Raw genomic sequence first — 24,199 nt, 5'->3', positions numbered from 1 at the left:
GAAGGCTGGGGGATATGAGGAGACAGCAGGAGGGCTGAGGAAGGGGAGGAGACAGCAAGGACTAACAAAATTGGGAGAATTCAATGTTCATGTCCCCGGGATGCAGACTCCCAAGCGGAATATGAGGTGCTGTTCCTCCAATTTCCGGTGTTGCTCGCTCTGGCCATGGAGGAGACCCAGGACAGAGAGGTCGGATACGGAGTGGGAGGGGGAGTTGAAGTGCTGAGCCACCGGGAGGTCAGGTTGGTTATTGCGGACCGAGCGGAGGTGTTCGGCGAAACGATCGCCCATCTCCAGCACCATCACCGACTTCATCAACTCCCACGCCCTACCGGACCGAGTCTCCAACTTCATCGTTCCCCAGCCCCGCACGGCCCAATTTTACCTTCTCCCCAAAATCCACAAACCTGACTGTCCTGGTAGACCCATTGTCTCTGCCTGTTCGTGCCCCACCGAACTCATTTTCAAATACCTTGACTCCATCCTATCCCCCTTGGTTAAATCCTTCCCTACCTATGTTCAAGACACCTCAGACACTCCGTCGTCTCCGCGCATTCCATTCTCTAGGCAATCACCCCCTCATCTTCACCATGGACGTCCAGTCACTCTACACCTCCATCCCCCACCAGGATGGTCTCAAAGCCCTCCGGTTCTTCCTCGACCAGAGAAGCAACCTATATCCGGCCACTGACACTCTCCTCCGCCTAGCGGAGCTGATCCTTACCCTCAATAACTTCACGTTTGACTCCTCCCATTTCCTCCAAACACAAGGCGTAGCTATGGGCACTCGCATGGGCCCCAGCTATGTCTTCCTCTTTGTCGGTTACGTCGAGCAATCCTTGTTCAATACGTACCAGGGCCCCATCCCCGACCTCTACCTCCGTTACATTGACGACTGCTTTGGGGCCACCTCCTGCACCTGCACACAACTGACTGACTTCATCCACTTCACCACTAACTTCCATCCGGCACTCAAATACACCTGGACCATTTCCGACACTTCCCTACCATTCCTTGACCTCACTTCTGACCGACATCCACTATAAACCTACTGACTCCCATGGCTATCTGGACTACACTTCTTCCCACCCTGCTTCCTGTAAGGACTCCATCCCCTACTCCCAATTCCTCAGTCTACGCCGCATCTGCTCCACGGATGAGGCGTTCCACACCAGGGCATCTGAAATGTCCTAATTCTTCAGGGAACGGGGGTTCCCCTCCTCCACCATAGATGAGGCTCGCACCAGGGTCTCTTCCATACCCCGCAACACTGCTCTCTCTCCCCATCCCCGCACTCGCAACAAGGGCAGTGTCCCCCTAGTCCTCACCTTTCACCCCACCAGCCGTCACATACAAGTAATCCTCCGTCAGTTTCGCCACCTCCAACGTGACCCCACCACTCGCCACATCTTCCCATCTCCCCCCCATATCTGCTTTCCGCAAAGACCGCTCCCTCCATAACTCTCTTGTCAATTCTTCCCTTCCCTCCTGTACCACCCCCTCCCCGGGCACTTTCCCTTGCAACCGCAAGAGATGCAACACTTGTCCCTTTACCTCCCCACCTCGACTCCATTCAAGGACCCAAGCAGTCGTTCTAGGTGCGACAGTGGTTTACCTGCATTTCCTCCAACCTCATCTGTTGCATCCGCTGCTCTAGATGTCAGCAGATCTATATCGGTGAGACCAACCGGAGGTTGGGCGATCGTTTCGCCGAACACCTCCGCTCGGTCCGCAATAACCAACCTGACCTCCCGGTGGCTCAGCACTTCAACTCCCCCTCCCACTCCGTATCCGAACTCTCTGTCCTGGGTCTCCTCCATGGCCAGAGCGAGCAACACCGGAAATTGGAGGAACAGCACCTCATATTCCGCTTGGGGAGTCTGGGGGCATGAACATTGAATTCTCCCAATTTTGTTAGTCCTTGCTGTCTCCTCCCCTTCCTCAGCCCTCCTGCTGTCTCCTCCCATCCCACAGCCTTCGGGCTCCTCCTCCTTTTTCCTTTCTTCTCTCCGTCCCCCCACCCCCGATCAGTCTGAAGAAGGGTTTTGGCCCGAAATGTTGCCTATTTCCTTAGCTCCATAGATGCTGCTGCACCCGCTGAGTTTCTCCAGCTTTTTTGTGTACCTTCGATTTTCCCGCATCTGCAGTTCCTTCTTAAGCAGTTAAACTAATTAGATCTTCACCCCTGATGCAATAAAGCTACAGGTTTGAGTTTATCAATTGCAAAGTTTTATCTAATCCGATTTTCTCTCGATAAACATACTGTAAATGTCAGTTGTTCAGCCTTAGAGCAAGTACGTTTCACTTGTAGTTAAGATGGCACAGGCCTCTGTCGCTTATGCTGTTTGCACTTGCAGGGCCAGTTTCTCATGCTTATCCTAAAGGGGATGTCCCACTTGGGCGACCTAATGGCGAGTTTAAAAAAAGACATGTTGAAGACCTCCTTCGACTATGTAGAAGACCTCCTTCGACCATGTTGAAGACTAGCTACGACTAACTTTGGGAAAATTGGACACCGAATAGTGGAGAGTGAAGACGAACTCCCTTTAACTATGATGAAGACTATCTACGACTACCTTTGATTAACTACGACCTACTACGAGTAAAAAAAGTATCGATTTTTTCCATGGCGACTTTTTTTACTTGCGGGCATTTTTTAACATTGAAAAAAGCCGCAACCCAGCTGAGGCCTCGAGTACGCGGAGACAACTCTCGAGCATGAAGGATAGTTACGAAGACCTCCTATGACCTCGTGTCGACCATGCTGCGAGTACGAGTCGAGGGCGAACTTGCGGATTAGGTCGCCCAAGTGGGACGGGTCCTTAAGTAACACAGAGCCACAGTCTCAGACAACGGTTTAAAAGCAGTGCGGCAAACAGAGCTCTGGAGTTGAGGAGACCAGATGTCACTGTACAAGCTGAGGAATGGTGGCTGCCAACTGTGGCAGTCCCATTCCTGCAAGATGAACGTGCCTCCAACATCTGGAAAAATCATGCACCGAGACCCACAGACCTCCCTGCAGAGCCCTGGGAGACTGCAATCCAAATCAAAAAAGTATTGGGGAAGAGCTGACAAGCAGGAGTTTCCAAAGGTTTGGCAGGTCTTGTTTAGGACAATGCCCGAGTGATATCACTGGGATGGGGAATGGCTTTGAGGGTGTCTAAATTATGTTTTATTTTTAGTTGTCAACGGTATATCGTGTTATCCTTGCGAGCAAAGCGCCAAGGCAAATTCCTTGTATGTATACGTACTTGGCTAATAAAATGTATTCAATTCAATTTAAATTGATGTCGAAAACTGCAAGTAGCTAAGCTGGAAAGTGACAGAATCAAGAGGAATATGACTAAAAATAGAGCTTAGAATGACTAGGGGAGGAGTGTGAGAAAATGTGATCACGATAGGTATGTCAGTTGAGGAAAAGGACATGTACAAGATGGCATGCATCTTGTGCTTGTTATATCCTAGTGATGCCTGGCTTCCAAACTAGGGGTCGTGCCAGTGGAGAGGTTTTAGACTGGAATCTGGGTTGCAGTGTGCTTATATTTCCTACTTTGAACTCTGTTCACTGGAAAATTAAGCCTGTTATATGGTAGTGAAATTGGTTGTAGTATTAAAAGTAGCTTTAAATCTGGGAAATATCTTCTAGTCTAGCACTTTCAATGCCTGAAGGTTGCTAAATATTGGAGTTTCACTCTACCACCAATCTAGATACACTTTTCCTGGCTTCAATTTTTGGAAGATTTGACATATTATTTATCCTTTAACTATATTTGTCTCAAGTCTACTGTGTGCAACCATACAACGGTCATTTTAAAAATCCAAGTACATGGCCTGGAATAGGAGTAAGCACGTGTTCAAAATTGCAGCCCTTGCAGTCAATAAGATGTTTCCACTGTTATACAAGTAACCAGGGAGCACGGATTTAAGTTAATCAATACCCCTAGTATAGCACACAGATTTTAATATCAACATGCAACAAGAGAAGCCAACATAACAAATATTACTAACTAGGTTTTTCTAAATAAGATCTTTATTCTAATGCAGAGAACTGTGTTTTAAACATTACAAAACTGTAATCTCAAATGTATCAACAAATACCAATTTGCACTCAAATCTTCACTCACTTTACAAATAACATTAAATTTGTTAAATTAACCATTTTCCACTACTTATTAATCACTCCAATAACTTATAGTGCACTGTAAATTAGTTATAATGCAAAATGCTATCCTTTTTAAATGGAATCAATTGAGGATAGAAACTTAAATCTAATATATAATGCAGACTTTGATCTTGTCAGTACCATGGGAAAATATGGAATTATGTGCAATAAGAATTGCGTATATGATTAGAGTTCTATATAACCATGAAGACAGCAAAGTATATAGATGCATTGACTTATCTGAATGGATAGAACTGCAGGCCAGACCCATGGCATGTTCAACACTTTCCATAAAGTTAATCAAAAAGTTGTGTACAACATTTTGCATAACATGATGGTATCTTGTTTATTTCATTAGAGCTACATAGTGGACCACTCGTGTATAAATATTATAAACACTATTGTCACAAGTTTAGATGTCAGCATTTGGAAGCCGAATATCCAGTCAGATTATGCAAGTTAATGGATCTAAAGAAGTTGAAACAAATTTGAAAAATATTGAAGTAAATGTTTTAATTTTCAGATAAAGTACAAAAGTTTGCAAATGTGGCAGAGAATGTAGCCAGAGAATTTGGGTTTAAATAGCTCCAGAAAGAATCAGCATCCATTGGAAGGAGCACAAAAATTTGTCAATCATGGTTGGCTTTAACATGGTCACTCTACTGCACCCTCAAACTAATCTGTTCAGTCCTGTGCCAGCCGAGACTGACAACATTGAAACGACCATGTTTACTAGAAAAGTAAGTGCTACAGTCCTAACACTTAGCAGAAGGGAACTGAAAAATGTCTCAACTCCCATGTCAAACTCAATGAGCATTTTCAGAAAGGAGACCAATCTGATTAGCACTAAAGCTCCATTCTGCTGTAGGCAGAGTTTGTTTCCATTATGCATGATATAATAACTCAAATACAGGGATCATTAGCCACTCTACTTGGCCTTTAAAAAAAAAAAACATCAACCAAAACGTATCATGCGATATTTTTTAATGTTTAACTGCCATCAGATTTTCCTCTCCAATCTTCTTCTACAACAATGGTATACAAATTCTCATTTTAAGTAATGTTCCTACAGAGTGTTAAATCGTGCAGACTGGTATCAACCCAACCGTTCTCTCATTTCTCTCACCACCTCTCCTCCATCAGCTTCCCATTGGAATATAGCTAACAATCGGAGGCTTAGAGCATGGGAACAGCCCTTTAGTCTTAACTATGTCCATTTAAGTCATCAAATACTTTGTCTGCTCCAATTCCAGTTTCCAACACTATATTCTCTGCCATTGTTTTAAGTGCTTTTCTGAATATCACTAAAAAGCTATCAAAGTACCTGTCTCCAACCTCTCCTCCTTCCTCAGCCAGTGCATTTAAGGTATCTGCATATTTATCATGAAAGAAATCTCACCATGATGTCCGCTCTCAGCATTTCATAGCACCACACCATTCATCATGTTCATTTGTGTATTTTAGTCCTTCCAAAATGCATTACCCACATGCTTCAGATTTACATTCCATATGCCCATCTTAACATATCAATATAATGTTGCAGCCAAAGACTATCCCCCTCATGATCAACAACTCCACCCATGTCATCTGCTAACTTACTAAGCATATCTCTTAGATTCGCAACCAGAGCATTAATATACATAAAACCCCTGGCAATGATCAATGCACTGCACCACTGGTCACAAGCTTTCACATCACAAAAATATCCAATTATCACCCTCTGCCCCTCACCACGAGCCAGTTTTGGATGCAATTTACCTTCAATCACCTTTTGGTCCAGTCTCCCACTTGGAATCTACCGACAAGGCCCTTTAAGTTCCACATAGACCACGGCATCACTTCACTGAAAATTTCCAGACGGGTGGCCAAGTATATTGATTAAAAAGACAGGATCCCCTCCCCTTAACAAAACCATGCTTATTCCCTGCCTCGCCAAATATAAATTAAAGCTGTCCCTCAGAGGTATTGATGAAACTCATTACCTTCAAAACATCAGAACACCTCATTGTCTATCAGAGTACCCTTGTACATTTCCAGGGCATGGCTACCTACATAATTGCACCTCAAAGCATTGGATAGCAATCACCATCACTACAAAATCCTCCAAATCCGCTGGTGGGTCAAATGTAGATGCAAGGAACCGCAACTGCTGGAATCTTGAGCAACATATGAGCTGGAGAAACGCAGTGAGTGAGGTAGCATTACTGGGGGTTGGGGGGGACTGAGTAGAGGGGGAAAAGCTGGAAAAGAAATGGGAGTAGACCAAGTTCTGGCTCTTTCCTTATTTGACTCCCTTTTATCTCCTACTCCACCCCTCTCACCTGTATCCTCCCATCACTTACCAAGCTTTGTCCCATCCCCACATCTTTTCCAGCTTACTCCCTGCTACTAAATAAATCTAAAAGGGTTTTGACCCAAAATTGCTTGTGTTCATTCCCTCCTCAGCTGCTGCCTAAGACACTGAGTTCCACTAGCAGTTTATATTTTGTGGCAAGATAAATGTGCTCTCACAAGGGCAGTCCAAGCCTAAAGCTTCCAGCTTGTGCCTGACACCACACTTCCAAAAGAAACATTTTATGTTCATCAGAGCATGATGTCACTAAGCGGACAAAGGAACTTATTCAAAGATGTTCTCAAGCCTCTTTGAAAAGGTCCAACATCCCCAGTACCTCATGGGATTCCTGGCTCAAGTCCACTTGAAATGGGAAGAGCATTGAGAGGGCATTGGGAACCACAAGTCCCTTGCAGAAGCTCTGCTAAAATTGTGGCAGGAACTCTCTGCCTGAAGAAGGGTCTCTACCCAAAATGTCACCTATTCCTTTTCCCCAGAGATGCTATCTGACCCAATGGGTTACTCCAGCTATTTGTGTCCATCTTCTCTACCTCTCCTGCTGACCACCCGATCAAGCACCTCCTATGCCCTTTCGAGGGCCCTATTCGGCCTCATCAGCTACCTCAGAACCTACAAAACCACATCATCTTTGATCACAAGGGATTGCTTAAGAGACGCTGTAAGCCAAAATATTGCTTTCTTAGTATATTAATGTGATAAGCATCATGCAGTTGGACAGCCAAATCCTCTTCCCTAGTAATACGTATAAATATATTCTTTAGTAAATAGTTTCACATAAGGAGTTTCTAGTTTATAACAGCTTGTGTAAATAATTCAAAGAACCATTATCTAAAAACACATTCAATAATGAACACTTCAATAACTTCTGATGAATTTACATGATACACATACTTTTATAGCTGAAATGTTTAATAATAACTCTAGTAAGATTTTGAAAATTGGGATGACACAGCTGGGAAGAAAAATATTTATTTCTTGGTACATTTTTTTGGTGCTGCATTTGGGTTCAACCTCCTTCTCCCACCTCCTGATCTGCCGTCCCGAATGTTTAAGTGAGCAGCTCTGCTGTAGATATCATTCTCCACAAACGGGGACACCCCAGCAATGTAATCTGGGTTAAAGACATTCGTCTTCTGTCTCGCTTTCTTGGATAGTCGTTGCTGAGGGAAGTTCTGGTCCTCACTCAAATGCGGATTACTGGCATGTTTCCCACCATGTGGTAATGGCAGAGGATGCTATTGGAGAGGGGGGAAATATATCATTTCACTCGAAGAATTTTAAGTCCTGAAATGTAAATGGATCATGTTAAGTAAGGAAATCACAATTGTTTTCAATTTATGATCAACCATGATTTACCAAAGAAAATATTAATCTTTAAAAGGAACAGTTTGTTTCATCAGATGCAAGACACTCTTTCTCTCAAATATTTTTAAACATCTTTTTCTATATAGCTTTACTACATTCCACAATAGCATTTATACCACACTTCAAAAGAGTTATTGTATACATTGTTACAATCTTCCCTTAAAGAAATGGTGCTGTTAAATAGTTCTCCATCATCTCCCCTCTCACCTCCTTAAGTCACCCTCATTAAAAGGCACAAAGTGGAGGAGGTGAAATTATCAATTATACCATTTAGTGCACTACTGCTTTTCCCATTGAGTTTAATGAATTAACTCCCCACCCCTAAACCACTTTCATTTATGGCAGAACGCACCAGTTTAAACTATAATGTAAAAACAATGTGTCTAATTGACCCTGTACTATGGAATGTTAACAAATGAAATTATCAATCCTGAAATATTGTTTTAAGGCAACAATGACAAGCTGCAACTCAACATCCATGCACCACTTTTAAATATGCAAACTATTATCTTCGCAATTTTGTATAACAGAGTTTGTTACAAGTAATTATAGAGAGATAAATCCCAAAATGTATGCAACATCTCAGCATATTTCAGACTAAATAGTACAAAAGAATAGTGATATTACCCGTAGACCTCGTGGATTTAGCACTTTGGGGTTTTTTGAGAAGTGGAAGTGAAGACTGCCATCCTCGTTCAAAGTGACTGCTATCTTTTTTAGCGTCTTGTTACCACAGTTTGGGCAGAATTTCTTATTCATATTAGTTGTGGTCCTAGTTAAACATAAGCAGAGATAAGATTAGTGCACAATTTTGACATTCGATTATCTTCATTGTTCCTTCATATTTACTAATAAATTAATTGAGCATTATATTTCTCTATTGCATGATTTTCCATGTTGCTTTGTGGTTGTATTATTAACTTACTCACACAGACTGAAGACTTAGGTTTGATTCCAGAATGCAAATTTCAGCCGTGTGAGGTGTGCAACAATTAACCTTAGCAGCAATAGAATAAGAAGATTTTCCAATATGAAATGGATGAATATGTAAATGGGTGTTTCCGTAAATACAGCACTCAGTAGAGAAACTGAAGGTCTCCAAACTTCCAGGTTATTTTCCTGTTTATGTAATATTCCCATTGTTTCATATCCTGTATTTTAAGTAGTATAGATCATGGTGTATAGCCAAAATAATAAGATGAAGCAAAAGTAAATATATCAGTTTTTACAAAAAAATATCAGATGTGTCCCTGTGTTTTTTCGCCTTTTTTTGTGACATTTTGCAAGCAGGATTTCATCAAATCCTTAAGCTAATTTATACCAGAAAGATTACATTAATTTTGCAATTAAATAACTCTATACAAGCCAAATTCCAATTATGATTTTTTATCATTAATCACACAATAAGATGGTTTTCTGATGCCCCATTTTTGCAGCGGTGTCCATTTGGTCACGTGTGTAATGTTTGTATTAAAAGCAGAGTAACTGTTTTTATGTTTATTGTGTTTTTTTTTAATTGTTTATATTTTGTGTTTAAGCTTTCCAGTGAAATACTTAATAATGAATAGAACTTAAAATCATGAAATAAACATCAAGTTTGCTCACCTATTTTAGCCATTCTCATTCTGTAATTCCTCCCATTGAGTAACGTTGTCAATGCTATTTATAGCGCTATGTGGTTTTTTTTGCACTCGTCACGATTAAAAAAAAAATATTTTAAACGCGATTATAATGACCTTGGCGTGAACCACGGGCCTCGTGGTGGGTTAGGTACCGACATTTAGTAAGGGAGCTTCAAAATCAGTAAGTGTCCCATATGTCTTATAAATTGTTTTTTTTCGTGTTTTTCTCCAAATTTTGAAAGTATTACATTTTGGTCAGGTTTTGGTCGATTTTGATCACAAATTAGCTCAAAGGGGTCATAGGTAGGCCCATTTTTAATGCTGTGGTATTTCATTACGACAATAACTTTCAAATTTGGCCACCCGTGTCACAGGTTGGTTCCTTTATTTACTGAAACACCCAAATCTGAAAAGTCAGCAATGAATATAAGAGCACAAACATGTGAAAGATGTAAAAAAAACACTGTGTTCTTTGGCTTGGAGCTTGAACACAATATAGGACCAATAAGGCAAGTGGCTTTGCAGTTATCTCTAATATTCATGCTCATTAATTACTGGATACTGCCCCTGAGCCCCAGGAGAATAGAATGTTTTCCCCTTGTTGGGATGAGAATTACAACTCAATTAAATGGATGTGGGTAAACCGGACTGGTTGGTGTATGCCATGACATAACATCATGCAGGCAGAGTGGTCTATAATACTGGTGTTGGATTCTTATTTCTATTTCAGATATGCTGAAGGTTACTGCATTCTATCAAATTAGCGTGCTTCCAATTCTATGCTCCTCAGATTCTCAAATGTCTGAAATGTATTTATTTTCTCTCATGTATTACTACATACTAATATCACTTTGGCTACTTAATCAATTTCTTATTCTCACTGACATAGTCTCTTATGCATCTTTTACCTTGCCTTTTTTTTAAAATAATTATGAAATTTCTCCCAGATTCTAAATAGGGTTCACACTTAATGATATAATGAAAGCAGGCATTTTATGTGGTAATCTCCAATTACTCCTGGATATCCCTGGTTTTTTTATGCATCCCATTTTTAGTTTCAGATACCTCAAAATATCAACAATGTATATTAATACACAAGTAAAAACAGAAAATGCTGATCAGCCAGCATCCATAAAAATGGAAACCAACCCCTTTGTCATTAATACTCACTTGAAACATGCATGACAGCGCAGAATGTAGTTCCTTGCTTGCTTTATAATCATTCCGTTCAAAGAAATAACATGAAGCCCCATCTGAATAAGGACATTCTAAGAAAGTAAAGCAATTGCAATTACCACTTTGCATTGTTCTAAATCTCTGCGATTTGCAAGAAAGGCAAACGCAGCAGTCAATTTACATATTGCAATATTCCATGTGGTCAGAAAGAATAATGTGAAATAAATTAATAGATTTTAAGTGACAGCAGATGATGGATTAGAAGATCCCAAATCCAGATTTGTTACCTGCATAGCAAAATCTGTGGTCATACAGCCAACTTTGATATCCGCCGCTGTCTCAGAGCAGCCCATATCCCGATAAATCTGCTCAATGTTACTTGGTGTTATCCACCCTTCATTGTCATCCTCCACATCCTCCTCCTCTTCACTTCCAAGTGCCTCTTCTTGGTCCTGGTTCAATGGTCTCTCTCTTGAAATGCAGATATTCTCTTTGTTCTGTCAGTTTATGAAAATAAGTAAAATGTTACAATTAGAATGCCCAGAATTATTTTCAGTGCCTTGAAATTGACCTGGTTGATAAAGTTGACCTATATTTGCTCATCTTGTACATGCATTGGCTTGTATATGCTAGAGAGAAAAAACACCCCATAAAAATACTCCGAATGCTCAAAATGTCAGAATTTAAAATGCCACAAATGTAAATGTTTCAAATTCATAATCCAATAATCAATAAAACTTACATTACTTGCAAGCAAATCTTGGAGATCATCTTCAATATTTGGTAGTGGGTTTCTCCAGAACCGAAAGGCACCAAATTCTGATAAATCAGCTTCTTGAGACTCACTAGAATGTCCTGTTCCGGTAGGATGACCTGGCTCCTCTGAGCTTAAAGGACGTACGCAATCTCCTTTTGTGACACCGCTCTCAGAATTCCGCTTCTTAAAAATAACAATGATTTTAGATTTTTTCTTACATTGCACAAACTTGCATGTGTTTCTGAATTATCAAATACCTTAAATTATAGGTAGCATTCAATAATAAAATCTTTACTTGACTTGCATTGACCTTACAAGGCATGTTAAATCACTGATGTACAAAATACAACATAAAGTCAAGACATATATATATTTTAACTTCATACCAACACACCCAATTCATAATTTCAGTGAGAGATTGAAGTTTCAGATGAAAGTAAAAGTTCAGACTAGAAAAAGAATCCGAGCCATTTCCTCCCTCCTCCCACCTTGACACCAGGCAACAAAAGCTAAACACGTGGGCCAGATCATACTGGCTGTTACCTGTGGTCCTGAAGAATCAAAAGCAAATAAAGACCAAGTCTTAAAAAATGACCAGGGGAGCAAGACCACTGTGATGTTGCTACTCAGTTTCCTATGGTAGAACATACTTACTGACCCAAAGATGATTGACCAATGGTTCAAGGAACTACCGCATCCCAACAAAGGAGGAATCAAGAGGTAGGAACAACTAAATGTGTAGGAAGGATCTGCACATGCCGGTTTAAACCAAAGATAGACACAATATGCAGGAGTAACTCAGCGGGTCAGACAGCACCTCTGGAGAAAAGGAATAGGTGACGTTTCGGGTCAAGTACCTTCTTCAGACTGAGAGTCAGGGAATGACTCTCAGTCTGAGGAAGAGTCTTGATCCGAAACGTCACCTATTTCATTTCTCCAGAGATGGTCTGACACGCTGAGTTACTCCAGCATTTTGTGTCAATCTTCTGTAGGAATGATTAAGATTGATTGTGAGGGATATATTATCTACATCCCTAGGATGGAGTACAGATCTTGCCGGTTATGGTGCCCTGTCAGGACTCTCGGAGAAAGGTTGGAAGTACATAAAGACGGGGCTTAGAACCTGCAGCTGGCCTTGTACCGACTGGAGGAAGATAGCGGCCTGCCAAAAGTGAACAACAGAAGATGTCTCAAAGTACAGTGAGCGGTTCTGGGCCGTTTGGAAAGAACACTTGGGGGTGGGCATCAAATAGGATAAGATGGATGACAGCTCTTTCAGCCCCCTGAAATCAGCCTTTGTGGCCAGACTAAAACCGGAACTGTCCAAAATGCCACAGGTATTTTATATATCGAGTGGCTCGACTGGGAGAAGACGGATACACCATTTTCCATGGCACTGGTCTGCTGTCAGCAGCTAGACAAGAATACAGGCGCAAAACGTCTGGCTATGCAGACGGGAGGCCAAGACAACATGAGACGAGGATAGCGCCAGAGAGGCAACCCGGAAAATGCTATTGTTGCTGGGCCAACTTATACCAGGCGAGGTTGAAGGGCCAGGTTTCCTCCAGTGGAGCACCAGCTAGTCTCCCCTTCCCTCAGCTCCTCCTACTGATGAATTCAAGGAATGGCAAAGATTTATGCAACTCGACCCCATAGAAAGGAAAGCGCTCCGAGGCTCTACAGAATCCTGTGACCTGATCCATTTTACAGATGACTCTTCCTTTGTTGATAACAGCATCAGGAAACCAGGATGGACCATTGCAAGTCTACATGAGATCATGGCACAGGATTGTCTGCCCCCAGGAACGTCATCCCAACAGGATGAGCTGAGGGCTGTCGGTAGCTCCTATTCGGCACGAGTTGGCTAATATCTATACGGACTCGAGATATGCTTTCAGGGTGGCCCATGCATTTGGACAGCAATGTAGAAAAATAACATTTCTTACTGCCACTGGCAGTTCAATTTGAAACATAAAAGTCCAAGGACTATTAGAAGCCATCTGCGTGCTGCGAGAAGTGGCTATTTTAAAGTGCAAAGCCCATGATAAAGGATGTTATGTAGAAGGCGCAGGGGAATGCACTAGGGGAATGACCAGGCCACTAAGCAAGCGATGTCAAAAGGTACAGGCATTGGCAACGAGCAGCAAATATACACACGAAATAAGAGTAATATGGAACGACACCTACATAAGATGCAAATCGCTATAAGAAGAAAAATGGACATGTACTGACGCAAGCATTAAGTTATGCGAGGATGGTATGTGGAGGCAACGAGGCACGGATAAGCCAGTCGCACCACAGGCATTAATGCCATTCCTTGACAAACAAATCCACTTGTGGGGTCATCTCGGCCCACAGCCAATGACAGTCCAATTCCAGAAAAGTTGGGGGGGGGGGGGGTGATAGGAAATGTGCTCAACAGGTGACTGACGTGTGACATGCCTGAAAGACAGGACCTCTAACGGTAATGCCAACATTAAGGCCTCCAGCCCCAGCTGGCCTATTCCAGCACCGAAAGGTCGACTATATTTCTCTCGCAGCCAGGGGTGCCCTCATTACCATCGACAGATTCTCCCTGATGGGTGGAGGCTGTTCCATCTACAACCACCCATACCGTCAAGATCCTGTGCAAAGACTATATTCCATGATGGGGAATGTTGAGTCAGATCAAGGAACACACTTTACTGGTGCAGTTTGCCAGGTAGTGCGCCACCCACTGAACATTACTCACAACTTGTTCCGCCCTCACCACCCTCAATCCTCGGGTCAAGTGGAACATGCAAATCAGACCTTGAAACAAAGGTGAGCTAATTACCATCAAGGAGGAATGCCATGACCTCAGGCACTGCCAGTATTCCTGTGCAGCATTAGGGCAACACTAAGTAGATCTATGGACCAAAGTCCCTTTGAAGTAATTAATGGCAGGCCTATGTCCAGCCGCAAACTATTGATTTGCTAACGGTTGATTGTCACCTGAAGAGTGGCACATTAAAATATTGTCAAGTTCTCACAAAAAGCTGTCAGTTCTGCTTCCCAACAGGTATTGGCAGCCTGGGGTCACCCACTAGGGGGACACAACATTGTCCTCAGAGTTTGGGTCTACATGAAGAAACTACAAAAAGAACCATTGAGTTCTGCGTGGGAAAGACTTTTCTAGGCAATACTGACCACCCAAGCAGTAGGTAAGGTGAAAGGAAAGAAAGCCTGGAAACATACCCCACATGAAATGAGCTTGGTGAAGCTGTGACTTGTTGCAAGGGCAACTAATATAGTCTCAAATAATGATTATAGCAGCTGTCTTTCTTTTAAACCTGTAGAGCCCAGGGACAACAAACAGACGTACGGTCACTGAACCTTGGGTACGGTCCAGCCTAAACCAGTGGAATTGATAAAACCAAGGCAGAATTTTGAACAACAAGCCCTTATTAGTACGAAGACAATGAGATAATGCCAAGTATCAGGACAAAAAAGAAAGGGACACAATCTGGGTGATTGGTTTTAAACCAGTAAGAAGCACAGCAGGGATTGATAGCCCAAATATCTTCTCTAGATAAGAAACATCGTTCAACTGTTTTCTGTAGACTTTTAGCTGTGTTCTGCAAGTCTTTTAGCTTGCCTTGGAGGATTTGTTCACTCTCTCTCCTGGAAATGTAACAACTGCAAGCTGTGAATAAAGAAATCTTGAAATCTACCACCAAACTCTGAGTGTGATTAATAACCACGTTCAATCTCAATCACAACTCCATTCATCATCTAATGTCATCTCATTTGTTATTTGAAGAATCCTGTGTATAAATAAATTGTCATATTTATCACAAGAATGACTACAGTTCTTTTCTGTTAGAAAATCTGGCAATGGAAAATTCAAAAGCAATATTTATGAAGCTGACCATCAACTGGTAGTTCCACTCCCCTCAAAAGACACAAAAATACAACAGATGCTGCAAATACGCAGCAAACCAGGCGGCATCCCTGGGAACAGAATTGTTGTTTCAGGCCAATGGCCTGAAGGGCTTGAAGAGAGATCATTGATCTGAAACATAACATTTTTCCCACACAGTTGCTGCCTGACTGTTTCATGTTGTTGCTCAAAATAGAACTTAAATTCTTTACAATGTTCTAAACCATGTATTTTTAAATGGTTAAATTTTTAAATTTTGTTTACCTTAGATGGCAGATGAAAGCCTGCCAGGTTGATGAGTGACTCAGGGTGTCTTAAAGTGCTGCTCACTTCAACCTAAAAAAAGCAAATTTTGATTTTTTTCACAATGCTTCTACCTCATAATTTCATTACACAAAATAATCACTGGATTACTGATGAGATGTGCATATTTTGAGGAAATGTGTGTTTTAGGCAGGATACAGGCTGTTAATATATTACCTTGCAAATAACCAAATTTTATGTAACACCAGTGACTTCTATTAATCCTCTTATGCACACTCAATAGGAGCAATTTTATTCAGGTTGGGACAATTCAGGGATATTGTTTAGGGATTGTTTAGGGATATTGTCGTGATGTCTAGAGCCAGGGATCACACTCGCAGATTAAGGGCTGACCACTCAGGACTGCGCCGTGAATAGATTTCTTCATTGACGAGGTAATAAATATTTGAAATAGACTACCCAAGAGGCTGCGAAGCAATAAAATTGCTCGTATTGAATGTGCATAGAGAATAAATAAAAGTCACTGGTGTAACATAAAATTTGGTAGCGAGACAAATCTCCTTGAATAAGTGGATAATGGAAGGTTGTTCTCTGGTCACCAGAACAGATCTTCATGACAAAATGCAATTATATTCTATAAATATGGCTACATTTCTGGGGCATTGAGGGGTATTGAACCTGGGTGCCTCTAATTTTGATCATGCTGCAGAAGGTCAGTGATGGGTGATCAGGTGTTCCTTTCTTTAGCTGGCATTTGATGTAATATTGATGTCCACTTTTCAGCACAAGCTTGGATGCTGAATGGATGTTGGAGCAGGTGGGCAAGAATGGCTTTACTGCATCACAGCATATTGTACACGCTCAAATTCCAGTGTTTAATGTTTTAGGTACAACCCTTACTAAATATAGAAACCTTCCTCAATAATAAAAAATTCCGCCCTCGGGGAACTGAAACAGGATATCAATTTACCTACACAATGAAAAGTTAATCTACAGTCCTGTTGTACAGCCATGGGCATCTGATCACAGTTGCTTTTCCGACAATAAAGAACCCAGTAAAATAAATTGAAACTACTAAATTACTTACTTTTTGTATAGGTTCTTTTCTCAAGTGGCCAGCTCCCACAAACTCAGTTTCAAGTTGACAGGTTAGTGCCAGAACTTTAATGTCAGTTGCTGACAAACTGGGGTAGTCACCAGTTTTCTTTGAAAATTCAGACACTATGAAAAATATAGTGAAAATTTAAAAAATGGTTTAACTATCTTTGAAATTAGATTTATGAACAAACTTATGTTAATAAAGTACTTTAAACATCCTCAGTGCTAACCCATGAATGATTTTGATATACTGGCAAAGCGACCAATCAATTCCCACAAGGAGGTGCCACAAACATAAATAAGACATTTGTTTTTGTCACATAACCCCAGGAGATCCCTCCTGTTTAAAGTCACACGGGATATTTTACATTTGCTGAAACGAGAGGTTGACTTTGCTCTACCTTGACTACAAAAAGTAGCTCTCAAATAATGCAGCACTGCCTCAATGTTACAATTTAATGTTTAGTATTTCAACATCTGAATTCACAAAGCTGAATCAAGGGGCAAGACATAAACCAATAGCCTACATCATTACACATATATTCTGATATAATTTAATCTCGCTATCATTCTGGGAAATCAACAATACACTCCTTCCGAGGATGATGAGTTGAACAGATCGCAGCGGTGGTGTAACCATTGCACCAGCAGTACCAATTTGTTTCTGCTTCTCTCATTATAAAGGCGAGTTTCCAATAGCCTTTTTCCTTTTTTTTTCTTTGCCCAAATATATAATATTGATAATGTACATGTTGTTTTGAATTTGCACTATTAGTAAGTTCACACCCACCATCCCATTTATTACTCCCCCCAAAGATCTCATACTTTTCTTTAACAGATCATAGTTTTAGTTTTTAGAAATACAGCGAGGGAAGAGGCCCTTCGGCCCACCGAGTCCGTGCAGATCAGTAATTCACTAGTTTTATCCTACACACTAGAGACAGTTTACAGAAGCCAATTTACGTACGTCTTTGGAATATGGGAGGAAACCAGAGCACCCGGAGGAACCCACCCAGGGAGAGCATAAGAATTCCATACAGACAGCACCAGTAGTCAGGATCAAACCCAGGTCACTGGCGCTGTAAGGCAGCAACTCCACTGCTGTGCCACTGAGTCGCCCTGATATCACAACCATACCTCATCCGTTGATATTTTACATTTTCCTAGCTAGGCCAATAATTTGTCTTCAATTCCACAAATTTATTTTTTATATAAATAACATCCATAGCTCCTGATCATTACTTACATCATTCTGAAGAAAAATTAAACAAGCATTACCCCTTTAGAAAGCCTCGCTAGTTCCATCTAGGAGTTTCAAAATATTAATCAAATTTGTCTTTTAGTTTAGACACAAGTACTTTGCTAGTAATAGATGTTTATCCTACATTAGTTTCCTTGTGCATGCAATCCTCTGCCTCTATTAAAAATATTGACACAAAATAATTGTTCAGTTTCCTATTTTCAATAGACTATCCCATTATTAGTTTACAAGGAACTTGCATTGCACCCATTCACCCCGCTCTTCCCTAATATACCCATTATTGATATCTCTTGGAAGTTTAGTTTAGAGATACAGCATGAAACAGGCCCTTAGTCCCACCAAGACCGTGCCGACCAGCGATCACCCCCTACACTAGCACTATCCTGCACACACTCGGGACAATTTACAATCTTTAACAAATCCAATTAACCTACAAACCTGTACATCTCCCGATCACGAGAACGTACAAACTCCGTACAACTCCGGATCAAACTCGGGTATTTGGTGCTGCGAGACAGCAACTACCACTGCGCCATCGTGTCTTTTCATATTTTCTTTTTGAGTTTCTTCTGCAACCATATTCTTTCATGATCTGTGTTTGTTTTTTGCAATTTGTATCATTTTGTTTAATGTTATTTTATTTTGTTATTGATCTTTTTGTAGTAAATAGAAATACTGTCCTTGGGAATGTAACTGCTTTTATGACATTAAAGCAATGATTTTCTGTTGTTTCACTTGCTGAAATATTTGGTTGGTTCACTGTCAATGGTATTGGTCACATTGTTGGAAGCCATCTTATCAAAATGCATTTGTTTCACATGTTCCATCTTGAACTGTCAGATAATAACTGCATCCCAGCTAAATTAAAAAATAGCCACTGTGCACATCAACATAACTGGTTCATTTCAAGGTTATTGAATACATGAAAAGCATTTAGGGAGACATCTGGAAATATGATTGCAAGTTACTACATCACAGATATCCATTTTGTCTAAAAAACATAAAATTAAAAAACAATTTAATGCCAGCTTTATAAGAAACTGATTAAAGTTTCATACACATTTTTAAAAATCTTTAAGCCAAGTGAATCACTAAGGTGAAGTAAAACTTACCTTGTCTGATGTATTCAGGAAATGGCTCTTTGAAATGGAGCTGGTATGGCAAAACTGCCAGCCTTTGTTTTGTTTCCTTATCCCTTATTTCATTTACAACTTCTTTTAATGTGTAAATATTTTTTCCAAACTCCTTTTAACACAAAAAGCAATAATGTAATAAAATCTTAGCGATCACTGTTAATGTGATAAAATCCTGGCCCAGATTGAAAGAGACCAAGCCAGTAGAAAATCGTTATACCCCTATTGCCACTCCTCAATGAATTCATGATGTTGAGATCTTCTTCCACTGCCTTTGCCTCCAGGCCCATTTCTCTAGCAAGGAGTCCTTGCCTCCCAGTGATGAACCCTTCTCCAGTCTCCAACATTCTTCCTCCACCTGGACTCAACCTGCCTTCCACCATCTCTGGCCCTTTTTATTTCTACTGCCAGTGCGACATCAACCGTCTTGACTTCACCACTTCCCTTACCCTCTTCAATCTCACCCCTCTGAATGCCAAGCCTACCCACTGCACAGTAACAATCCCAATATTGTTAGCAAACCTACTAACAAGGGAGGTGCTGTTGTAGTCCGCCAGGCTGCACTCTACCGTGGTGAGGGACCGCATCAGCTCTGGGATACTTCCTCATGCCTACCCCTTCACCATGACCTTACAGACAAACATCAGGCCACCATCTCCTTCAACATTACCAATCTCATCACCTCTGGTGATCTCTCCCCCACATCTCCAACCTTATAGTTCCCTATCCCTGCACTGCCCATTTCTACCCCCTTCCCAAAATACACTAGCAGATAGACTGTGGTAGACGCATCGCTTCTGCCTGCTCCTGCCACACCAAACTCATTTCCAAATACCTCAATTCTATGTTGCCCCCCTGTGCCCCCCCCCCCCCCCTTCCACCGCCTCCCGCCCCAATCCAGTCACTTCAGATCTCCCATGCGCTTAAAAACTTCAGCAACATTCACTTATTAGAATCCCATCACCTCATCTTTACCACGGGTACCATATCCTTTACAACTCTATCCCCCACCAGCAATGTCTCAGGGCACTCCGGTTCTTCCTTCAACGACATCCAATCAGTTCCCCTCTACTAACACTCTCCTCAACAAATTCACTTTTGACGCTCCTCACTTTCTTCGTCAAAGTTGTAGCCATGAGTAATCACATGGCCCCAGCTATGTCGGCCTTTTTGTTGGTTACGTTGAACAGTCCTTGTTCCAAGCATGCTCCACCAACTCTTTCTCCACCACAGCGACAACTGCATTGGAGCTGCCTCCTGCACCCGTGCAGAATTCTTTGCTTTAATCAACTTTTCTACCAAATTCCCACCCTGCCCTCAAATTTCCTTGGACTGTCTGACACCTCTTTTCCCTTTCTCGTTTCCGGTCTCCATCACAGACTATCAACTGACGTCTACTACAAACCCGCTGACTCCCACTGTTAACTTGACTACAGTTTTTCCCACTCTATGCATGGATACCATCCCTTAATCTCAAGTTAGAGAATGTTCCCTTGTGTACGTTGGAATGAGGACATGGTCTCCATCGCATCTGCTCCCTAATTGAGGCTTTCCACTCCAGGACATCCGAGATGTCCTCTTTCTACTGTAAATGTGGTATCCCTCCAGCTGCTGTGGATGGGTCTTCAGACTGGGTCTGAAGAAGTGTCTCGACCCGATACATCACCCATCCCTTCTCTCCAGAGATGCTGCCTGTCCCGCTGAGTTACTCAGCATTTCGTGTCTACCTTCGGTGTAAACCAGCATCTGCAGTTCCTCCCTACACATTGGATGTAACACCGGTCCCTATACCTCTTCCCTCGACTTCATTTAGGGACAAGCTTCCAGATGAGACAGATTGGCATGCACCTTTTCAAACACCCTTTACTGCATTCGATGCTCCCGATGTGGCCTCCTTTACATCGTGAGACCAAGCATCGGCAGACGACCATTTTGCTCTCTCCGCCAAGGTCTGCTGGATCTCTCCCGGTTGATAGTTTTTAATTCCTCTATCCGTTCCCATACGAATCTTTTTTGCCCTCCCTGGGGATAAATCGCTCCCACAGCCAAGACTGCGGCCCGGGTAACACTCGGGAGTAAACGACAGCCGTGAATAAAACACCAAAAGGCTGGAATAACTCAGCAGCTCAGACACATCTCTGGAGAACATGATGGATAGACGACGTTTCGAGTCGGGACCTCTAGATCACGACTGGAAACGCCACGTATCCGTGTTCTCCAGGGATGTGTAGGAAGGAGCCGAATATAGACACAAAATGCTCAGCGGGGACAGGCAGCATCTGTGGAGAGAAGGAACGGGTGACGGGTCGGTTCGAGATGCTTCTCTCGCCAGAGATGCCGCCTGAGCCGCTGAGTTACTCCAGCATTTTGTGTTTGACATAAGACCCGGGCATCTGCAGTTCCTTGCACCCCTGACAACCGACAGCGCTTCTTCCAGAAGAGAAGACGAAGATGTGGCACCGACCTGTAGGGGAGCGTTTTTGAGGAAAGCTCCGGCGTCCGCCACAACATGGTCCGCCGCCATCTTCCCCACTGCCACTGCCGCTGCCGCCGCTGCTGCTGCTACTGCTGCCGCTGCTGCTGTCCAACCACGAGCAACGTTACACGGAGCCCTTCACTGCACCAACCCTGCTGCTGGTTGGCCAACACCGCACCCGGACACCCCAATGCAAGACTGACACAAAACGCTGCAGTACCTCAGTGGGTCAGGCAGCATCTCTGGAGGGTCAAGAGTGTTTTATTGCCATATGTCCCAGATAGGACAATGAAATTCTTACTTGCTGCAGCACAACAGAATATGTAAACATAGTTCATAACGGGAGAAAAAAAAAGCTCAGTGTGTGTATATACACATGCACACATACTCAATAAATACATTTTTGGTCGAGACCCCTTCTTAAGTCTGAGGGTCTATGGAAAGGGCCTTTCACCCCACCAGCCGGCATATACAACAAATAATCCTCCGCCATTTCCGCCACCTCCAACGTGACCCCACCACTCGCCACATCTTCCCATCTCCCCCTGAAGCCTGAAGAAGGGTTTCGGCCCGAAACGTCGCCTATTTCCTTCGCTGCACAGATGCTGCTGCACCCGCTGAGTTTCTCCAGCATTTTTGTGTACCTTCCCATCTCCCCCTATGTCTGCCTTCCGCAAAGACCGCTCCCTCCGCAACTCCCTTGTCAATTCTTCCCTTCCCTCCTGTACCACCCCCTCCCCGGGCACTTTCCGTTGCAACCGCAAGAAATGCAACACCTGTCCCTTCACCTCCCCCCTCGACTCCATTCAAGGACCCAAGCAGTCGTTCCAGGTGCGACAAAGGTTCACCTGTATCTCCTCCAACCTCATCTACTGCATCCGCTGCTCTAGATGTCAGCTGATTTACATCGGGGAGACTAAGCGGAGGTTGGGCGATCGTTTCGCCGAACACCTCCGCTCAGTCCGCAATAACCTACCTGAACTCCTGGTGGCTCAGCACTTCAACTCCCCCTCCCATTCCCAATCCGACCTCTCTGTCCTGGGTCTCCTCCATTGCCAGAGTGAGCAACACCAGAAATTGGAGGAACAGCACCTCATATTCCGCCTGGGTTGCTTGCGTCCGGATGGCATGAACGTTAAATTCTCCCAGCTTTGCTAGCCCTTGCTGTCTCCTCCCCTTCCTTAAGTTTAAAAAGTATCGAAGGGCTGAATGGCCTCCTCCTGCACCTATTTTCTATGTTTCTATGATCAAGGACCATTCTAGGCTCCACCTTTCCTTGATCATGGTTACTTTTTACATGCCATTCATTTGTTTGTTCTATATCACCGTCAAAATCTTTCCCCCTGACCTGACTTCCCTGACTTTCAATTTGAAGAAGGGTCTCGACCCAAATCGTCACCCATTCTTTCTCTCCAGAGATGCTCCCTGTCCCGCTGAGTTACTCCAGCATTTTGTGTCAGCAACTCCATGTGATCCATGTTGGGAAGACAATGCTGCGCTAACGTCCACAGCTCTGGACTTTACTGACAAAAGAACGTGAACAAATACTTAAAAAAGTTAGAAATATCTATGATTTCCAGAAATTGTAATCAATAGTGTGCTTTGTAAAAGAAAGCCTTGCATTCACTTGCAGCAAAGCATTGCAGGTACTCGGAGAGTCAGGCAGCATCTGTTCAACATTGCACGTCCATTTCTACCCACAGATGCAGCCTGGCCCACGGAGTTACTCCAGCACTTTGTGTTTTGCTCAGAATTCCAGCATTTGCAGTTCCTTGCCTCTTACATTCACATAACATGTTCATACTTTCAGGGTCTTCACAAGCTCTCACTCATTTGCCATTTTAATCCTTCCAGTTCCCATATCAACCTGTCTGTCCTTGGCTTCCTTCTCTGTCAAAGTAAGGACATACGCAAACTGGAAGACCACCTCATATGCACCTTGGGTGAACATTGAATACTCCAATTTCATCTAACCCCCAATTCATCCACCCAGCTGCCCCACCCCTCATTTATTTCCATTCCCTCTCATCTCTGTCACCCAGTTCCTTTCCCCGCCTCCTTTTACTCATCTCCCACCCCATACTACCGTACCCCTGCCCCCTGTTTTTCTTCCCTCCTCTCAGTTCCCTTCTATTCACCATTCCTCTCTCTAGTTCAATACCTCACTTGCTATATTGCTTCCTTTTCAGATTCCAGCATGTGCATCATTTTGTCTTCTCCAACTGCAGCCTTGGTTACTACATCCTGAAAACTATGACTAGTGGGCAGGAGAGATTGAATAATAAATGTTGTAATGGAGTTACTGAAGGTAAATCTTAAAGGCTAATCAACAATAAAAAGTATGGCTGAAAGAGATGTGCACAAAAAGGAAATGTGAGATACGAGGATGGAATGGCTGTTATTTGAAATTATTGAAAGTAGTGATAAATATCAAATGTTGTAATGCAGAAGATGAGATTGCGTTACTTGTGCTTCTGTTGGGCTTCAGTGGAATAATGTAGGTGGCTGATTGATTGTACGATACAGAATGGAAGAAACAAGCCACGCGAATCATGTTAGATAATGACATAAGAAATAGAAGATAGACACAAAATGTTGGAGTAACTCAGCGGGACAGGCAGCATCTCTGGA

General features: G+C 42.5%; 1 protein-coding gene across 1 annotated transcript; it reads right to left on the bottom strand.

The window, feature by feature from the left end:
* Window positions 1-4,012: 4,012 nt before the first annotated feature.
* Window positions 4,013-21,685, bottom strand: nob1 (NIN1 (RPN12) binding protein 1 homolog). The gene is made up of 10 exons (XM_033035708.1): window positions 21,660-21,685; window positions 21,557-21,623; window positions 19,072-19,204; window positions 16,688-16,821; window positions 15,601-15,672; window positions 11,421-11,615; window positions 10,966-11,175; window positions 10,673-10,770; window positions 8,508-8,652; window positions 4,013-7,750 (listed from the first exon to the last, which is right to left on the bottom strand). Exons 2-10 carry the CDS (start codon window positions 21,614-21,616, stop codon window positions 7,484-7,486), a joined length of 1,314 nt encoding a protein of 437 aa, XP_032891599.1. The 5' UTR covers window positions 21,617-21,623; window positions 21,660-21,685; the 3' UTR covers window positions 4,013-7,483.
* Between the last annotated feature and the right edge of the window lie 2,514 nt (window positions 21,686-24,199).

The sequence above is a fragment of the Amblyraja radiata genome, chromosome 17 (assembly GCF_010909765.2).
Source record: "Amblyraja radiata isolate CabotCenter1 chromosome 17, sAmbRad1.1.pri, whole genome shotgun sequence".
Taxonomy (NCBI): Eukaryota; Metazoa; Chordata; class Chondrichthyes; order Rajiformes; family Rajidae; genus Amblyraja; species Amblyraja radiata.
The sequence above is the reverse complement of the archived record's forward strand: the minus strand, read 5'-3'. Positions and strand labels throughout refer to the sequence as shown.

Excerpts from the sequence above, each read along its gene's own strand:
- nob1 (XM_033035708.1), bottom strand. The coding sequence starts at position 21,616 with ATGGCGGCGGACCATGTTGTGGCGGACGCCGGAGCTTTCCTCAAAAAC. Across the intron at positions 19,205-21,556 it reads TCAAAAACGCTCCCCTACAG|GAGTTTGGAAAAAATATTTA; the intron begins GTCGGTGCCACA and ends TTGTGTTAAAAG. Across the intron at positions 10,771-10,965 it reads CCACAGATTTTGCTATGCAG|AATGTCCTTATTCAGATGGG; the intron begins GTAACAAATCTG and ends TTACTTTCTTAG.